At 38.1% G+C, this 19,075-nt stretch overlaps 2 protein-coding genes across 2 annotated transcripts; both read right to left on the bottom strand.

The window, feature by feature from the left end:
* Positions 1-398: 398 nt before the first annotated feature.
* LOC104421841 (probable membrane-associated kinase regulator 4) lies at positions 399-1,630 on the bottom strand. Its single transcript, XM_010033960.3, has one exon. The coding sequence runs from the start codon at positions 1,536-1,538 to the stop codon at positions 399-401; it is 1,140 nt and encodes a 379-aa protein (XP_010032262.2). The 5' UTR covers positions 1,539-1,630.
* Positions 1,631-7,639: 6,009 nt separating this feature from the next.
* On the bottom strand, positions 7,640-9,837 carry LOC104421840 (40S ribosomal protein S15a-2-like). Its single transcript, XM_010033959.3, has 3 exons — positions 9,585-9,837; positions 8,315-8,475; positions 7,640-8,148 (listed from the first exon to the last, which is right to left on the bottom strand). The coding sequence occupies exons 1-3, from the start codon at positions 9,712-9,714 to the stop codon at positions 8,050-8,052; spliced, it is 390 nt and encodes a 129-aa protein (XP_010032261.1). The 5' UTR covers positions 9,715-9,837; the 3' UTR covers positions 7,640-8,049.
* Between the last annotated feature and the right edge of the window lie 9,238 nt (positions 9,838-19,075).

Here is a 19,075-nt window from a genome sequence, read left to right as displayed (position 1 = left end):
GCTTTTAACAATTTCTGGTTTGAATGTCTTTGCGACGGTCTGACTCCAAAATAGCAGCATCTTTTTCTGCTAAACTAGAACAATGAATCTCCATCCACCATTAGTTTCTAAACTCTAAAGTAGTACAGTTTCAGGACTTAGGCTGATACTTCCTCACAGCTTGTATTTGCTATTGCAAAGTTAGGCCTGTCCTTATGCTTTTGAAATTGATCATTTGACTTTCATTGACTGCTGGGAAGTTGCGGTGACTCCTGATCTCCATTACTGCCAGAAAGTGAAGGTTTAGGCATATTGAGAAACTTCCTTCCGATACTACGATGCCGGAAGCAGTGCTTCGTAAAGTAAAAAGCAGACTTGTCATTAAAATAATCATAGAAGAAGAAGGAACACATGAAAATTCAATCAAAAGTTTGCTTTGTCCTTGCTCTCTCTCTCTCTCTCTCATCCCTCAAATGGTAACTGATCTTTTCATGATCCTCACTAACAGAAATTCTTGACGTTGATAGCGATAGAAACCCAACTTCTCCGTCAGTCTTTCTGGAACGGAAGAACTGCTGAGACCGTTTGCAATGTGCTATTGCTCCCTGGATTGGGCTTTCCATCTCGGATTTCACGCTGCTGCTTCTCTTGAGGAACTGCAACTCATTAAACCCATTTGAACTTTTTGAGAACGAGGAAGAAGATGATTTAGATGATGAGGAGGAGGATGAAATCTTGTTGGGTGAATGCCATTTAATAGACACGGAAAAAGACCTCCTATGACCCCCAACTCCGTTGTCAGTTCTTTTCTCTTCATTTGGGCGTCTCAGCAATGAAGTTGAACTTTGATTCTTGCACCTGTAGATTTGGCCAAATGGGTTTTTCTTGGCCACCTTCTCGCAATTACTTGAGTAATCTCTATCTTTTAGAGTTGATTCTTCACCTGCAGCTTTAGCGTTTCCTGCATAAGTGTCATCCGAGCAACCTGATTTGCCGAACAAGGACTTGATGTAAGCGCGAGAAGCCTTAAGCTTGGAACCAAGTGACGACTGCTTGATCAACTTAATCTTTCTCGTCCAGGACTTCTTTGGATTTTCTCTAATGGAGTCACCCGTCTCGGTAAAGTACTCACTGATATACTCTTCCTGGGTCAGCTCTCTACTGACCCTACACGACTCAGAAGGTGATATATTGCACGACTCAAACGGAGTACTCATAGTAGTCGGGGTGGTAGGGTTAGTCACCAATGGAGTGCTATAATGTTCCTCATATGTATTTCTTCCATCGGCGTAACACGGATTAGAGTGTTGAAGGAACTTCTCTACCATCTCTAGACACGGAGGGAGGTGAAGGGGGAGTAGTTTTCCTTTGTAGAACAACTCGTCAGCTGGTGAAGTGGTTGTTTCTTTCTCTAGAGAAATTGAAGACATCTGGAACTCGAACTCTCGAGGATGTTGGGGAGAGGCCACTGATTGGGAGAGGAAATTGGAGTATGAGCTGACTTCCATGTCGATGTAGTCATCATCTGCATGGTCAGGAGAGAGAGGGTTCATGTCCATTGCAGATGGCTCGATTGCACTCTGGGATGTGGAACAGTACACAGATATAGTGGTTTGTCAGAGGGAAGAAACGTGCATCTAATAAAAGTGGGAGGAAAAGGGAGGGAGGGAGGGAGGGGGGAGTGGAGAGAGAGAGAGAGATCAAGAACTTTGTTTTAGTGCTTCCACATAATATATGGAATTGTGGGAGTTGTCTTGATGGATTCTCTTGTTGTGTTTTCCACTCAATATGCATGTCAATTTGTCTTGACTTTTTTTTATTTATTTATATATAGTTATTGCTGTTGCAGGACTCTTGTCTCTTTCTTTTCTTGCCTTTGGACACCAAAAGGAAATACTTGGAAAGCTTACGTGATGTGAGCATGCACCATCTCCCCCACCACGCACACAATTTATCACAAAAGCAGTGAAGTGAATTTGATATCATCGATAGCTTTTGATGTTTGGGACCATATTCTAAATCAATGATCAGAAGCTATTTTTACAGAACATAAAATAATCATCCTTTGAATTTACGATTGACGCTCATAATCAAAAGCCATACTGACTGATTTTGTTTAGTTATTAGCTGAATCTGAAAGAATAAATTTTGAAAAAGGCTCTTCATAAAGTTAAATGTTAAAGCAGAACCACCTAGCTGACCCCCACATTCTTGATGCTCTTATTGTTAATTGTCACTGTTCATTACAAAATAATGAAGCAGACAAAGATGTTTTGATAACAGACAAAATGCAAAGAAGCTACTTTCAAATTGGTATAGTGTATCTGAGTAGGAAGACCCTTCTGTACATCATATCCACCAAAAAAAAAAAAAGATTGTTATTTTGAGAGCATGCTTTAGTAAATAATAGAATACTTTCTTGGATCTAATGCACCGTTTGAATTTAAGACAGGTACATGTCTTGTTCCTGGTTTTCTGCTCTGCCCCAAGTATCATAACATTTGTTACCCTCTTTTCTATGAACCCTTTTAACCAATAGAGACAAATCAGTTGAGGTAGGTTGTCACTTTCCCTGGTTTGAGTACTTTTGCTGGATTCCTGGGTTTGGAATTAACTCCTTTATGAGTTCTTTATTAGGTTAATCATCCTTGTCTTTTGACAATTGTCTTTTTGTGTAGATTGATTACAGGTTTATGTTTTCTTGTCTTTTCTCTTTGTTGATATTGGATTTATCCTCCTTTATGCAGGAGCTGCACATTACTCAGATGTGTGTGTGTGTGTGTGTGTGAGAGAGAGAGGGAGAGAGAAAGAGAGAGAGAGTTGACACTGGTGATGAGGGACATGTGATCAGACATTAAGAGGTCCAGTTAAGGAAATTACGGATGGACCACATGCATCGGTTGAAAGTTGAGATTGTAGCACCGGAATAATATTCGATATACTCACTGGGTTAGAGAAAGGATTGTGCTGTAATTAAAACGTCTATTAAAATGGATGTGAGCTATAGTATTCTCCTTTCTCCTCACGGTTAGGGCCTTTCAGAACTCAGGCAGCAATAACAACCGAGGCCATACATCATTACTCAAGGCAATCAGATCTTAAAGATCACTAGTTTTTAACACCAATAATACGTCTCTGCAGATAGAAAAGCAATGACCAAACAGTGGGACACTTCGGAGAGAGTTTTCCAACGTCAACGCATTTCCACCCGGCAAAAGGTAGAGGGCGTGTTAGGCCATCAGGGACGGGATCTAGACTCTTCAGGCCCATTGGATAAGAACATCATCAAGGAAAAAGATGCATATCCATCAAGTTCGGAATCTTTCAGTGCGAGTAAACCGCATTGGTCTAGAGTCTGCGCAACCAAAAGAGAATGTCGAGATACTATTCATTCATTACAACACCAACTTAACATCAGAAGGTTCAACAAAATCCAAAAAAAAAAAAAAAAAAGGCAAATAAAACATGCATGGTGACCTGTGCAGTTGTATACAAATATCGACTTGTATAGTTGACAGGGTAATTGGAACGGTTTCTCCTTCCAGGACTTTTCATCTTTTACTGGAACCAAGAGCTAAAGTGAACTATCTTCTTCATCTTTGATTAATTACATCTGATCATCCCATAAAAGATGGAAATTGAAGTCCTTTCTCCACTGGTTTAGATTCACATATAGCTATAAGTCTTTAAGGTAGATCTATTGACTTGGGATGATGACAAAAGCCGCCACCAAACTCCAGCAGCTCTTGGCATTAGCATATGTGATGGATAGTCCTTTTTACATTTTTATTTTCTTTTATTGTGATGAACAGTGGACACTCCTATGGTTTAAGATCTTTTGCTTAACACTGTCATCCCAAAAACATCAAAGGAGGAAAATGGAAGGATTGGGTCTAGTCACCGACTCAATCTTTTATAGATCTGTCAAAATTTTCCATATATTTAAGATAACTGCAATTGGCTAGTGGCTGCCAACTTCTCAGGACAGATGCATGCAATTTTATGGTCTTACTAGCTCCAAGTACGAAGGCAAAAAGATAAATACCATGACACTTAAATAACAAGGCATGGCACAACAATCCCAACAAAATGAAAAAGATCGCTTTCGCTAGTCGAAAGAATTCACGAAACCTGCTCGGTGTGATAGAAAAGACTGGTGAAAATACAATGTGCGAAGGAATAGAATGGAATTAGAACTCGAGTTCCAATATTCAATCATGACAGAGAAATAAAACAGAACATGAAAATGATTTAACTTCTTTTTCTTTTTTTGTTAATTTTTTTGATTAATTTCAAACATCAAAAAAGTCAGTAAAATGAATTATAAGATGAAAACAATAATGACGATGCTTTCCACTATATAAATTTTGGGTTAAAAAACCAAAACCAACATACTTATAATAAATTTATTTCAAACTGATTTTTTGACCACCAAAAACCCCAAATTAATTATTTATGATTATTTTACTATCCGTTAGTTTTTGTTAATGTTACGGTCAAATTGCTAAGCTATATGACACCTGACAATTGATAGAGATATTAATTCGAGATTTTATCATTTATTTATCACAAATGTACTAGTTTATGGCTTTTCAAAAAATTTGTCCAAAAATCATAAAGTTATTACACTTTTGCTAATTTAATCCTAAATCTTTTCATTTCTTGTCAATTTTAACTAGAAATCTTTTCTTTCTTGGATTTTAGCAACGCTAACGTGACACTTTTTAATAATATTTTGAAATTTTTTTATTTTCTTCTTCCTTTTTTTTTTTTTTTTTTTTTGGGGGTGGGGGTGGGGGTGGGGGTTTGGTCTAGGCAAGGGTTGCCTGGCCATCCATCACTAGCCATAAGCGAGGGCCGACCGACCCTCACCAGCAAATGCGAGGGTGCATGAGCCCTTGCCTAAAAATGGTGAGGGTCATAACACCCTCGCTAGATCTAGCCAAGCGAGGGATTAGCGACCCTCACCAACCCTAGGTGAGGGCACATGACCTCGTTCTAGGCCCCTTGCTTGGGGCGGTGAGGGTTACCAATCCCTCACCTAGCCAAGTCTAGTGAGGGCATCGTGGCCCTAGAGCCAACAAGGGTTGTTGGCCAAATTTGAAACCCCAAAAATAAAAAATAAAAAAACCAAAAATAAAAAAAAAAAAATATATATTATTTAAAAAGTGTCAATGTTAGCAAATTACCATTCATGTTAGTATTTTCAACCAAAATTGGCCAGATGAACTAATTGACAAAATATAAAAAGGTTTATGATTGAATTGACAAAAATACAATATGTTTAAAATTATTTAGACAAGTTTTTTATATGAATCCTATTTAACATAAACTAACGAAAGATAAATTTATCACAAATGTACTAGTTAAGGGTTTTGGTAGTTAAAAAATTAATTAATAATAAATTTGTCACATATGTTTTTATTTGAGATTTTTCGTAATATTAGTTCATTAATTTTTGTACTTTTGTTGAAGGAACAAAAATGCACAGTCCTTTGGGAATAGGGCATTGACATATTTGGAACGCTTTCCTGCTCATAAGCCAAATAAGACAAGCAAATGCAAATTCAAGTGACCCACGGCCCCCACAAAATAAGGTAGATCATCTCTTATTCAAAGATCAAATCTTCAATTAGATTGAAGGAAGAACACCAGAAGTGATGGAAAAAAGAACAAGAACACTGTCCGAAAAGAGCCTTCAAGATTCCAAGGAAAAAGCAAGAAATGCTGTTTCTCTAGTCCTATAACAGATTAAACAAATCACAAGTTCAAAATAAGGATAATTACACAAATATTTATTGAACTTTGGTCCAATGTGTAATGTAAGTCCCTAAACTTTTATTTTGTTCAATATGACTATTGAATTTTAATCTAATATGTAAAGTTATCCATGAATTTTAAATTGTTCAATATGTTTCATAAACTTTTGGTAAATGTTCATTTTAGTCCCTAAAGTACATGAAAATATCCAACATTATCTTTCTATTTATTTAAGTTCAAAGACAACATCGGACAATTATATATAGTTTATGTACTAAATTGAACATGTATCAAAAATTGAAGGATCACATTAAACAAGTTAAAAGTTCATGAATGACATTACACATTGAGCTAAATTTATGGATTATATTGAACAAATTAAATGTTCATGATGACATTGCACATTGAGCCAAAGTTCAAGAGCCATTTATGTTATTTTTTCTTCAAAAGAACTAAGGATCACAACCCTAAATTCTATGGGTGTAGGAGAACCAGTGAAGTTTGTAGACCCTATACAACTAACATAGTTGAGTAGGTTTATGGGCGCATACTAGAGCTTGCAAAATATGTTCCAATTATAAGTTTCAAAACCATTGAGTATAGGGTAGGTTTCAAAATTCAAGTCATACCATCCGGCACCATGGACAGATACTTTTTACTGTGTTGAAAGGTTTAGGGTAACTTGTCGGTGCAAAGAATTTTTTACTATTCACTATTGCATGGGTAACATTGGGTGACGTGTCCAACAATGGATGTGTGAGAAAAATTTTACACTAATAGTGGAGGTAATAATTATCCAATAACTACCACATTGTTAAAAAATCTTTCCTTAAAAGAAATTTCACATTTATATGTGTGAAAGCTCTACTTGATCCCATCCCCAATTCATTAGAAGAAACAAATCTCCAACTCCGCATTATCGTCCCTCTCGGTGACGTGTTTGGCTGTGTCTATGAGGAGACATTTCAATTCATGCTCCCAATAAATTGAGACAAGCTTTCATGTAAACTCACAGATTATTAGGATGGATGGCAATTGACTTATTTATTTGTCTTTGACTCTCAATGTCATTATCGTCTTAAGGTCACGTGACTATAATACCTAAATTTGTTTTTTTATCAGGTAAGCGTCAATAACTACCTAACAATTTTGTTTTTCATCAAATACAATTCTGAAAAAATACAAGGTCGCCTGAAACCTATGGAACCGACAGGTCCCATATTTTAAGGTGATTCCAAGAACCTGAAAGCATAAGGTAGCTTTCAAGTTCTGAAAACATGGACCCGGTAACAATTAGGTAGACCTCAAAATTAACGCAAATACCCTATCCACCGTGGAACCTGAACACCCTATCCACAACCTATGTTCAAAGATATTTCCAAGCTGGAGTAGACAAGCAATTCTAGCTAGCAACTCTTCACTCCAGATAAAGAATGGCATTGCTGGGTCAGAAAGAGATCTCACTCAAAGCTCAAATTTATCATCTGCACTAGTGCAGAAATCAGAGAGAGCACCTACATTCCAATGCAGAGCAGACATCCTAAGGCAAAATGAAAAAAAAATCAGAATAATGACGTCTGATAAAAATGGATAAACAAGACAGCTTCCCAACAGATTTTCGGCATATATTTTGCGCTTTGGAACAAGTGAGCAAATGACTTTCATATTTAAGAGCATCTGGAGAAATGACACTGAACGGCTATGTGCTGGACTTGTAAGGACAGGATATAATTAAGTTACGATGGTGATACCATCTCTAAATTCAACCAGAAAGTTAACCAGAACCTTCAAGTTTGCCAAAGTTGGGTTGTTTCCAGAAGCATTAAAATTAACTACCCACACAGATCAATATAATTCCATCTTTTAGACTGAACTTTTGAAGATGATAGTAATCTCTCCATTTGCTAACAATATTCCATGAATAACAAGTTGTAAATAATTCAGCTACGGTGTCACATAAAGCAAGTACATAATTAATCATGACTTATTGTTTCACCCATGCACAATTCCAGAATAGACTGCATAAAAATTAATCTTTTTCTGAATCCAGAACCAACTGCTGCTTCCCAAAAATTGAAAAGCAGCAAAATAATCATAAGGAAGGGGGAGAAGTCTTTAAGACAATGAGAAACCCTGGTCATTTGCCATTCATCATATCTAAACCTGATTCAACAAGACCAATTTGAAACTTCAACTGAGTTCATCAGTGCAGGGAGACAGATCATACATCATTGCCTTACTGCCCAACAGCATTATCTTCTCTTGTTAGTCACTTCACGATCCATCTTGTGTTTGGAGAGCACATTATGGTTAATGAAAATAACCAATAACTTGGCCTCCCACGTTCCTTGTAATGGCTTCTTCATGGTCCAGAACGCCATCAGGAGTTGTAATAACAACATAACCCCACTGTGAGAGAGTAAACAATCAATTACCAAAGATTTCTTTCAGCTAAAAACAAGCGTGTCAACTGAACCATAGCATGTGAAATAGCTTCTATCATCCGAGATATTACCATTAACAAACTCGCATGCATCAAGAAGTCAACTAGACAAGAAGTCAAATTTTCAAGTACCTGACGTGTTGGAAGCATTTTCAATCTATACTGCTCAATATCTCTAGCCTTGATATCTTGCCGGTAAGTGAGAGCTTTGCAATCTTTTATTCGGCCCTGCAGTTCAACAGTTATCTTCCCCACTCTGTGGGGATCATGAACTTGGAAACTCTTCACATATCCTGAGGAAACAAAACCAAAAGGGAAAACAGTTATATACCAACCAGCCCTTCACAAAAATCTCACAACATAAAAGTTTTTTCAATTGATCTGACCCAAACAGATGTTCATAACTAGTAAGTCAGCTGAATTAAACTGATACACAGGCCAGTTATAGAACTAGCTCATAAAACCTGACCATGCTATTAGGCTGGCAGATGAAAATCATTTCATCTTTACTTACCCAATCATAAACTCATAAATTCCTCCAACTCATCCACCTTCAACCCTACCACCATTCAGCCTAACAGAAAACTTTAGAAGAGCCACTGATCAATCAATGGTAGTTCTTTTAGACAATCATAGACATAGCTAATGTTATCACCCAACCCCAAAGCACTTCACTGACATACCTCGTAGCAGTCTATCCTTTTTCTCCACAAATTCCAACCAAAAGAGCCCATTCATCACATAATGAAAATAATAATCTAAATCCCAAGATCTCATGCTACAGTCAACTGACACTCTCCCATTTATCCAACATATTAATAAAAGAATAAAGTCGAAGCAAGATCATCAACATTTTCGTATGCAGCATGGCTATCGGCCAATTTTCTTCTAGACTCAAGTTAGTGCCTTAAGTTGCTCAGTTCAGGAACACGTCTCTACTCAAAATTCCTATTTTTCGCAAAACCATTCTCTCGTCACTACCACTGCATCGTCCCAACCGCCAAGTCACAAACACAGGAAGGCCAAACCACTCTAAAATGAAGCACGGAACTGCTCTCCGGTCATCGCCAGCCACGGCTCGAACGACATATCCTATCAGCACAAGACCACACGAAGCGATACGCATCCTCCTCTTCAGCGGACACACACCAAGTACCTCTCTCGCAGAGCAAACTCTTAACACTCTCCGCTCATTCTCGCTCGACGACGACCGACGACGACACTCCATCGAAATACCCAATTTTGAGCGCATCGTCAACGAGACGCATCGAAGTCATCGAACAAGGGAAACCGCTCGGGGGAGGCAACTGAAGAGGAAAATCTTCCATTGACAAAAAACCCAGAAGAGAAAAACAAAAGGGCAAAAGGAAAAGGCGGAGGCGAAGGAAGTAGGAAGCTCAACCTCGGTCCTTCATGATCTTGAGAAAGGAAGAGATCACGTTGGAGATGGGTCGCAGCTCCACCATGGCCTTCCCTCTCCTCTCCGCATTCACCATCGTCCTCAACGCGTCGTTCAGTATCCTTCGCCCCATCTCTCTCTCTCGACCCGACCGGAGGCTTCGGAAAAACCCTCCGTGGCAGGAATCGCAGTCGCAGGCTCGCGGCGAGCGGCGAGGGCTTTCTGTTCTCGCCCTCCACCTTGGCGTGGCAATTTGGATATTCTGACGTACGTTGAAGGCCTCTTTGGTAATTTAAATATATCACGAATGGTGACCGGCCCACGAGCCGTGCCGAGCAGTGGCCCGCTTAGGCCTTGCTCTCAGGCTCAATAAATTATTGGATTCGGCCTTTTAGGCCCAATTGCAAATTATATGGGCGTTGAGGCCCCTAAGCGGTTTTAGGATGCGTTTGATTAGACTTTTAAGGAAAACTATTGAGAAAATGCAAAGGACTTCCATCATCATCTTTCTGGAAAAAATTTTCTAGAAAGTTATTTTTAAGAAAATAACTATATTTTCCGATATTCGACTAAAACTTGAAATTTGAGTGGAAAATATTTCCACTGTTCGATATCTAATTTGATTTCTTGGGAAAAATTACTAAAAAACTTGAATTTTAATATTTTTAATTGACCAAAAAATTATTTTTATTTTTTTATATATTTTTAAAAAGGACTTTTCAATCATTTTTTAAAAATAGAATTTATTATTTTTAATTTCTTTCTTTTTCTTTTTTTCCTTTCTTCGTCTTCCTCCTCCTTCCTTCGCCGCCACATGCTTGATGATGGCCGGTTGCCCAGTGGCCAACCAAGATGCGGTCACCAAATTTGACGAGCTTGAGCTTCGCCTAAGCCGACAAACTCGAGGCTCGGCCAATCCCGTAAGAGCCGCGAGCTTGACAAATCTAGCGGCAAAGCTAGGGCTCGCTTGGATCGGGTGCCCAACACTTGGCGAGGCTCTAGCCTCACCTGAGGTTCGCTGAGCTCTGGCAAGCCACAAGCTTGCCGAATCTGGTGACGAAACTAGTGGCCAATTACTTAGTGGTTGACCAAGATGCGATCGCCAGATCCGACAAGCTCAAGCTCCGCCTAGGCCGACAGCTCAAGGCTTGGCTGATCCAAGCAAGCCACGAGCTCGCTGAATCTAGTGGTAGAGCTAGGGCTCGCTTGGATCAGGTGCCTAATGTGAGGCCCAAGCCCGCCCAACTCGGGCCGGGATTTGGCGAGGCTCGAGCTTGCCATAGGCCAATGAGGTTCGACCTCATCAAAATTTGGCAAGCTCAAGCCTCACCAACCTAGGACAAGGCTTGAGCTAGCTCGTGGCCAATCGCCGGTAGCCACCATGGCCAACAACCAGCTAAAGCCAAGGAAGAAGATGAAAAGGAAAGAAAGAAAAGAAAAAGGAAAAAAAAAATCAAAACTCGATTTTTTTAAAAAAAAATTGAAAAAAGAAAAAAGAAAGAAAAAGAAAGCATAAAAATAAAATTTGATGAAAAGAAGCAAGTGGAAAATATTTTCCTCACTTTTAAAGGTTTTTTTTTCCAATAATGGAAAACAGTTTTCTTGACTAGTTCATTTTCCATGAAACGAACACCGGAAAATCTAGAAAACGTTTTTCTTGAAGTTATTTTCCGTAAAACAAACGAAACCTAAGTTAAATGAGCTTTTCAAAATGCAAATTGTGTTTGGTAAATTATAATCTAAAAGTGCATTGTGAAATACCTTTGAGTAAAATAGTGTTTAGAGAAATTTATATTTACAAATTACTTTTGTGATAAAAAAAAAAAAGGAAAAAAATAGTTGACCGGTGAAGAGCAAGTGCCACGGTCGTCAACTCAAGTTGCACGACCTTAGGTGGCCACCAAAGACAAGCGGCAAGGATCATCGGGGTCGGGTGACCCCCAACAACCATTGGCGAGGGCCGCCTAGGGCTAAGCAACCCCAATGAGGACCACCTAGTCGTGCGACCTCAAGCAACCCTTTAAGGAGGTTGCAATGACCTAGATTTGGGTCGTTGCGAGGTCGCAAACCTCACCACAACATCGCAACCTCGCCACAAAATAACTATATTTTTCAATATTCAACTGAAACTTGAAATTTAAGTGAAAAATATTTTCCACATTCGATATCTAATTTGATTTTTGGGAAAAAATTACTTAAAAACTTGAATTTTAATATTTTTAATTGACCAAAAAAATTATTTTTATTTTGTGATATATTTAAAAAGGACTTTTCAATTATTTAAAAATCAAATTTTCATTATTTTAATTTTTCTTTCTTTTTCTTTTTTTCCTTTTTTTTTTTCCTTTCTCCGTCCTCCTCCTTCCTCCACCGCCACATGCCTAATGATGGCCGAATGCCTGGTGGCCAACCAAGATGCGGTTGCCAGATCCGACAAGCTCGAGCTTTGCCTAGGCCAACAAACTCGAGGCTCGATCAATCCAAAAAGGCTGCGAGCTTGCCAGATCTAGCAGCAAAGCTAGGGCTCGCCTAGATCGGACGCCCAACATGGGCGAGGCTCTAGCCCCACCTAAGGTTCACTGAGCTTTGGCAAGCCACGAGCTTGCCGAATCTGGCAACGGAGCTAGTGGCCAATTACTTGGTGGTTGACCAAGATGCGATTGCTAGATCCAATAAGCTCGAGCTCCACCTAGGCCGACAACTCAAGGCTTGGCTGATCCAAGCGAGCCATGAGCTCGCCGGATCTAGTGGTAGAGCTAGGGCTCACTTGGATCGGGTGCCTAATGTGAGGCCCAAGCCCCACCCAACTCACTGGATTTGGCGAGGCCTAAGCTTGCCATAGGCCAATGAGGTTCAACCTCATCGAAATTTGGTAAGCTCGAGCCTCACCAACCTAGGGTAAGGCTTAAGCTAGCCCGCAGCCAGTCGCCGACAGCCGCCATGGCCAACAACCAGCTAAGGCCAAGAAAAGGAAAGAAAGAAAAGAAAAAGGAAAAAAAATTCAAAACTCGATTTAAAAAAAAAAAAATGAAAAAGAAAAAAAGAAAGAAAATAAAAGCATAAAAATAAAATGAAAATGTGTTTGATAAAAAGAAGCAAGTGGAAAATATTTTCCTCACTTTTAAAGGTTTTTTTTCCAATAATGGAAAACAATTTTCTTGACTAGTTCATTTTCCATGAGACGAAAACCGGAAAATTCAGAAAACATTTTTCTTGAAGTTATTTTCCGTAAAACAAACGAAACCTAAGTTAAAGGAGTTTTTCAAAATGCAAATTGTGTTTGGTAAATTATAATCTAAAAGTGCATTGTGAAATACCTTTGAGTAAAATAGCGTTTAGAGAAATTTACATTTACAAATGACTTTTGTGATAAAAGAAAGGAAAAAAATAGTTGGCTGGCGAAGGGCAAGTGCCACGGTCGACAACTCAAGTTGCACGACCTTAGGTGGCCATCGGAGACGATTGGCGAGGATCGCCTGAGGTCAAATGACCCCCAGCAACCATCGACGAGGGCCGCCTAGGGTTGAGCGACCCCCAATGAGGACCACCTAGTCGTGTGACCTCGAGTGGCCCTTTAAGGAGGTTGCAATGACCTAGATTTGGGTCATTGCGAGGTCGCAGACCTCACCGCGACGTCACAACCTCACTGCAACACCACAACCTAGGCTACAACCTTACTATGGCCACCTAGTCGTCGACCTTGGCGGCCCTTCGCGAAGGGGGCACTACCTAGGGTCACGACAATCGGTGGGTGGCCGCAACTCGATAAGGTCGCGTGACTAGCAGGCGACGATTGCTGACGCCGACCTCTCTCCAACTCGTCGCCAACCCATCGCAACCACGCCAGTCAACATTTTAGGATCTGAGGTTGAAGAAGATGAACAGTGGATCAGGCTTTTTGAAAATGCTGAAAGCTCAAGGTAGCCTAAGATCTGCCTTGGGCTTTCAGCCTTTGAAAGGCTAGCATTCCCTCAAGGTGAGTTTTAAAAATTTTCCCAAACACCCAATATTGGCTAAATGGGCTTTGGATACTCAAAGCTCATTTCAAATGCTAGTTCCAAACATAGCCATAGTGGAGCATAAGAGAAACTACAATATTTTTTTAGGCAAGCGATATTTCCACTCCTTATATTACTAAATCCACTTAATTTTCAACAAAAAGAGGAAAAAGCTATAAATCATTTAATTTAAATTTAAACTAGTGCCGTAAATTTATTTTTCTTTCCTTCTTTTCTTGGCTTTTCCAATTTTATATAAGATCTAACTCTCATAATTAAAAATCCCACACGTTTTGTTTTTGCATCTAGTGGGCACTATGTTTTCTTTTATATTGTTAGATTTTACTTTGATGGAAATTAGTTTTGTTGAAAAGAAAATTTTCAAGAAACAAAAGTCCTTTTTACATTATTAAGCAAAACTATGGAGCGGCTATCATATAAAATCCAATTTTTTTAAAGATAGACAATTTTTTAACACAATGACTTGTTGATAAACATCCATTGTTATTGTGCATATAATCATCAAACCTTTTCTTATCGGTTGTCTTTAATATACGGCATCTAATGGGATGAAAGGATAAAACATTAAAATAAGAAAAGCCTTCTTTAAAGATTTTCCAAATTGAAATCATAGTTATATTTTTCAACGTGAGACTTTAAAGAAAGAATTCACAAAACATTTTTTTTTTTCAAATGCCAATGAAATCTCATCATTTTGGATTGACAAAAATTAACATACATGAAGTGTTTACAATAAAAATATAAAAAAAAAATGCCTCATTATGCATGTCGATGTTTTTAGTGTACTCCTAAATACTCCTATAACATCTTATATACTATGTGTAAAAGTATCTCGTCAATAGTAAAGAAAAAATATAAATGATTTGATGTTATAACTAAAAAAACCCGATATATATTTCTTGGAAATTTTTCTTTTTAATAAAACTTATTTCTTCATAATTAAAAAGATAAAAAGAAAAAGAAAACACAGTGCCTTCGGTATAGAGAGAAGAACAACATTAGTAACATAACTTTCATATGACACTCACTTGAGGACATTAAATATTTATTTGCTCATTTAAGTGACATATTAATGTAAAATCATTCACATGAATGTCATTTTTCAGGTTCTTGCGTGAATTTTTTACTTAATTTTCCATTCTGACATAGAATTTGTAAAAATAAATGGAAATCCAACGTGGAAATTTTTGTCCAACGTGTCCCACTCCCCTCCTCAAACTCTCTTCCTCAACGGTTCATCTCCCAAATCACAAAGTAGGGCTTCTGAAAAACTCCAAATCGAGCTCTCTCCCTAAGAATTTAGGACTTCTAGAGTGAGCAACCCTTTCATGACCGGACCGGTGGCTTAGGCGGCAAGGAGTTCCTGCTCAACATCACCGCAAACGACAACCGAGTCAGCGTCTTCATCAGGGTCGATGGAACCTCGGCAACGACGATGTTGTACCCGGATGCCAAGCTCGCAAGTCGCAATGTACCAAGTGGACAAGATCACGGCCCTTTGCACCTTGAGATGCTGGCTGTAGACCCTTCTTCTGGAGCTTCAAACGCAGATCACGGCCCTCGACCTTGCGATCTTCGCATGCGAGTACCACAAAGTCAAAATCATAAGAGGACCATTTTTTAATAGAATAATAGTAGAAAGACATTTTTTCGGACTGATATGATCTTCTACCATACTTAAAATCTGAGGTTCATCATTCTCATAAAGATCATGTTCCCACTTATCATCTTGCTTCTGCCTGCAGAGATAAGGCAGCAATTCAATCCGCACATGTTCCTTCCAATAAATTAAGACATCTGTACCAGGCAAAAGTGAATAGTCAAAAGAGTACCCCGAGTAACTATAATTGTGCTCAGAAGTCCATAATACACATTTACTATGCTTAAAAATCAACTTACAAATGCCTATAACTAGAGGGAAAAAAAAAAAAGAAGAAGCCAAAAGCAATCGTATATGGGCAATATGCTCCTTTAGCAGTTTACCAAAATGGAAATTCGGAATTTGTGTCTTTTCTTCTTCAGTAACTACAAGAGCTTTTATAGCAAAAGGGCACCAGAAGGCCACCACAATGTATCAGCATTTGCACCATAACAAGTAGTATATGAATATTGTTTCCAGAACTATAGCCATCCATATGATAAGAAAACGCATGTCATAGCAAAGATGGCTTCAACCATGTGCAGCAAGAGAAAAAGGCCTCATGATCATCTTATTTGAACTGTCCACTCATTTTGGAACATGCCCTCTTCCTTCTAGCTGCAACTAAAACTCGCTAGCACAACAGCACCGCAAAATCCCATAAAATCCCCGCAAAAGCTTCAAACGCAAAACCCTTCGCTCTTTTAAGCTCCATTCGTTTCGCGGAAAATAATTTCCGGAAAAACATTTTTTCGGATTTTCCGGCGTTCGTTTCACAAAAAATGAATTCCCTAGGGAAAATGTTTTCCATAAAAGGAAAAAAGTCTTTTAAATTAAGGGAAAATATTTTCTACTTTTCAAAAGTGGAAAACATTTTCCTTATTTGATTTCTCTTATCTTATACCTCTATAAATCCTCACTTCATCCTCTCCTTTCTTCTTCCTCTTTTCTTTCTTAATTTGAATTATTTTTAATTTTATTTTTCTTTTTTAATTCGAATTATTTTTAATTTCCTTTTTTTCTATTTCTTTTCTTTTTTTTTTTTTTTTTTTTTCTTCTTTTTTTCCCATCTTCTTCTTTCTTGGCTAGTCGTCGGCGTCGCTAGGCGAAGCTTGAGCTCGTCGATTTCAAGCTCACGCTTTGCACTCTTGCTTATCATTTTCTTTATTTACTCTACCCTATAATTGTACATTACTTAAGTAAAAGACTCTACATGCTTTGTTTCTTTTTTCTTTTGTTTATTAAAACACAAAAGACGCAGGGGGAGAACAAGCCACTCAAGTGGAAGATTCTCATTAGGGCTGTATATGCTTTGTTTCTTTTCTCTTTTGCTTCTTTTTAAACTTCATATGAATATTTTTTAGAGTAGATGAGAGTTTGGTGATAATGAGGGAACAAAAATATGAAGCAAGTTTGCCTAGATTTAAAGGTAAGTTCATATTTGATAGATTTATAGATCGGCAAGTGATGCATGCCTAAGCGGTGAAGTGTCAAAAAATATTTTCCTTATTGAACACCGGAAAATGTTTTCCGAAACATTTTCAAATTTTAGCTGAACACTAGAAAATATTGTCATTTTCCTGGAAAATGACTTCTGAAAAAATATTTTTCGAAAATGACCTATTTTCTGCGAAATGAACGTACCCTTAGAACTCTCCCACTAAAGGCGAAGCCTTGGAGTTGCCAAAAGCACCGACTCCGCAGCAATATCGACACAAGGCCATAGGATCGACACGACAACGCGGCAATCGCGTGTCCCTTTTCATTTTCATCTTCAATTTCTAAACCGACAAAACAGTAGTTCTCGACCAGAACGGGAGATCAAGCACATGTCGCTTATTAGAGCTAGGAAACAAAGGCTAGAAGCAGAGGTTCACTTACCATGATGACTAGTCTCTGTCTCTCTTTTTCTCTCTTGTTCGAGCTGCGCAGCAAAAAACCCCACTGCGGGTGGTGACCGGAGTGATTTATCTTCTTGAAACGGGGGTTAGGGTTTGTGAGGAGTGCGGGACCAGCGACACCGTGACGATTGAGCTATCGAACGACCTCAATGGGCAGCGATCAGCGGCGGCAAGGCGGCGATAGGCGATGGAGGTGGCCGCAAATCAGATTCGTGAAAGCCTGGAAGGGTGGAAACGAAGAGGGAGACTGCTAAGTTCATTTTTAATGAGTTGATAAATGAGTCTTAAATGGGTGCAGATTAGACCCATTTAAGACTCATATATTTCAGTATCTTTATTTTTAGAACTCATTATGGGTGTTTTAGGAAATAAAGCTTGACCCATTAACGATCAATTTAAACAAATGTGGGTTCATAAATGGGTTATGTACCCATTTTGACACCTCTACTCGCAATGTACCGAGTGGACAAGGTGCTCCTCTCGCTTAGCATCTTCCCGATGGCAACGACTATGCCCAGGCATTGACTCTTCCGAGGAAGAAGCCAGTCGTGCTAAGCGTCTTGGGCTCAAATGAAATTGGGAAGGTGAAGACTAGGGATGTCATTTGCCAAGTCGTAGGCATTGGTTTGTTAGCGTTGTCGCTTTGCTCTATTTGTGATATAAAAATGTCAATTTTAATTTACTTTTTTTTTAAGTCAATTGGTTGTAATTCCTCTCGGTTCATCGTGCAAAACATGTCGATATGGGTCAAGAGACAATAATTCTCTTGGAACTTGATTTCTTCTTCTATTTTTTTTTCCTTCTCTCTTTAATTAGATGAGCAAGTGACATGGTTTAACTTTTTAATTATTGACTTCAGCTTGCCGGCATGCCACATCGGATTTTTTCGGCAAGCCAAATCATTGATACATTTGAATAATTAATATTTTAAATTTGTGAGTGCAAAGAAAAAGTTATAGAATTCAAGTAAATATTGTGCGAAAGTTACGGGACTCCTGTGATTCTTATCTCCTCCAATACCCACAACAGACCAATAAAATGTGAAATGCTTAATTATGACAACTAGATTCAAAATAAAAGTGAACGAAAAAAAGAAAAGAAATGGGACCAGCCCCTTAAATTACAAGTGAATGATTGAGAACAATTGTCTTTTTAATAAATAAAAAAGGGGTAAAAATAGGGTCGCCTTTTTTTCTTTTTTCTTTTTTTATGAATTGCCCCTCCTGCTCTTGTCGTCTCACCCAAACATCAATATTATTGCTGGAAATTTAGATTAGATGATTTAAATCGCACTTTCGATCTCCCTAGCAAATTCTACGTGTTTACCGTCATGTGGAGCATCCATTAAAGGATGTCATCGAGGGAAAATGGCCGAAGCATGGTCCAAAAGGTAAAATAGATGTTTAAACTTAAGTTTCATTTATTTTATGAAAAATAAAAAATTTGAAAATTATCAATTTTCTTAAAATAATCACTATTACTTACAAAAATGAATAAATGAAGAATATTTTTATTGTCTACAAAATGTTTAGATACAACTTGTCATCGATAATGAAGACATTTTTTTATTAATTATTTTAAGCAATATAAGTAATTATTTTTAGAAAAATATTTTTCAAATTATTTATTTTGTGCAACATAAATAGAGCCTCGGGAACTCAAGAACTTCCTCTCTTTTCTTCGTTTTATTTTCCACTTTTTTTTTCTCTTCCGTTTATTTCATCCTTATTTTTTTTTCTGAGATATTACAACTTCAATCTTTTTTTTTTTTAAGTACAAAACGCCTTGGTTGCTTTACAGGAATTTAACATCTAAAAAAGTTATTATTGATATGAATTTTAAATTGATGCCCAAGGAACTGACATTTTTATGGTGTATTTATTTCATGAAAAATTCAAAACTCAGAAATTATTTTCCCAAATTGATTGATTATAT

Source organism: Eucalyptus grandis, chromosome 10 (assembly GCF_016545825.1).
Source record: "Eucalyptus grandis isolate ANBG69807.140 chromosome 10, ASM1654582v1, whole genome shotgun sequence".
NCBI lineage: Eukaryota > Viridiplantae > Streptophyta > Magnoliopsida > Myrtales > Myrtaceae > Eucalyptus > Eucalyptus grandis.
The sequence above is the reverse complement of the archived record's forward strand: the minus strand, read 5'-3'. Positions and strand labels throughout refer to the sequence as shown.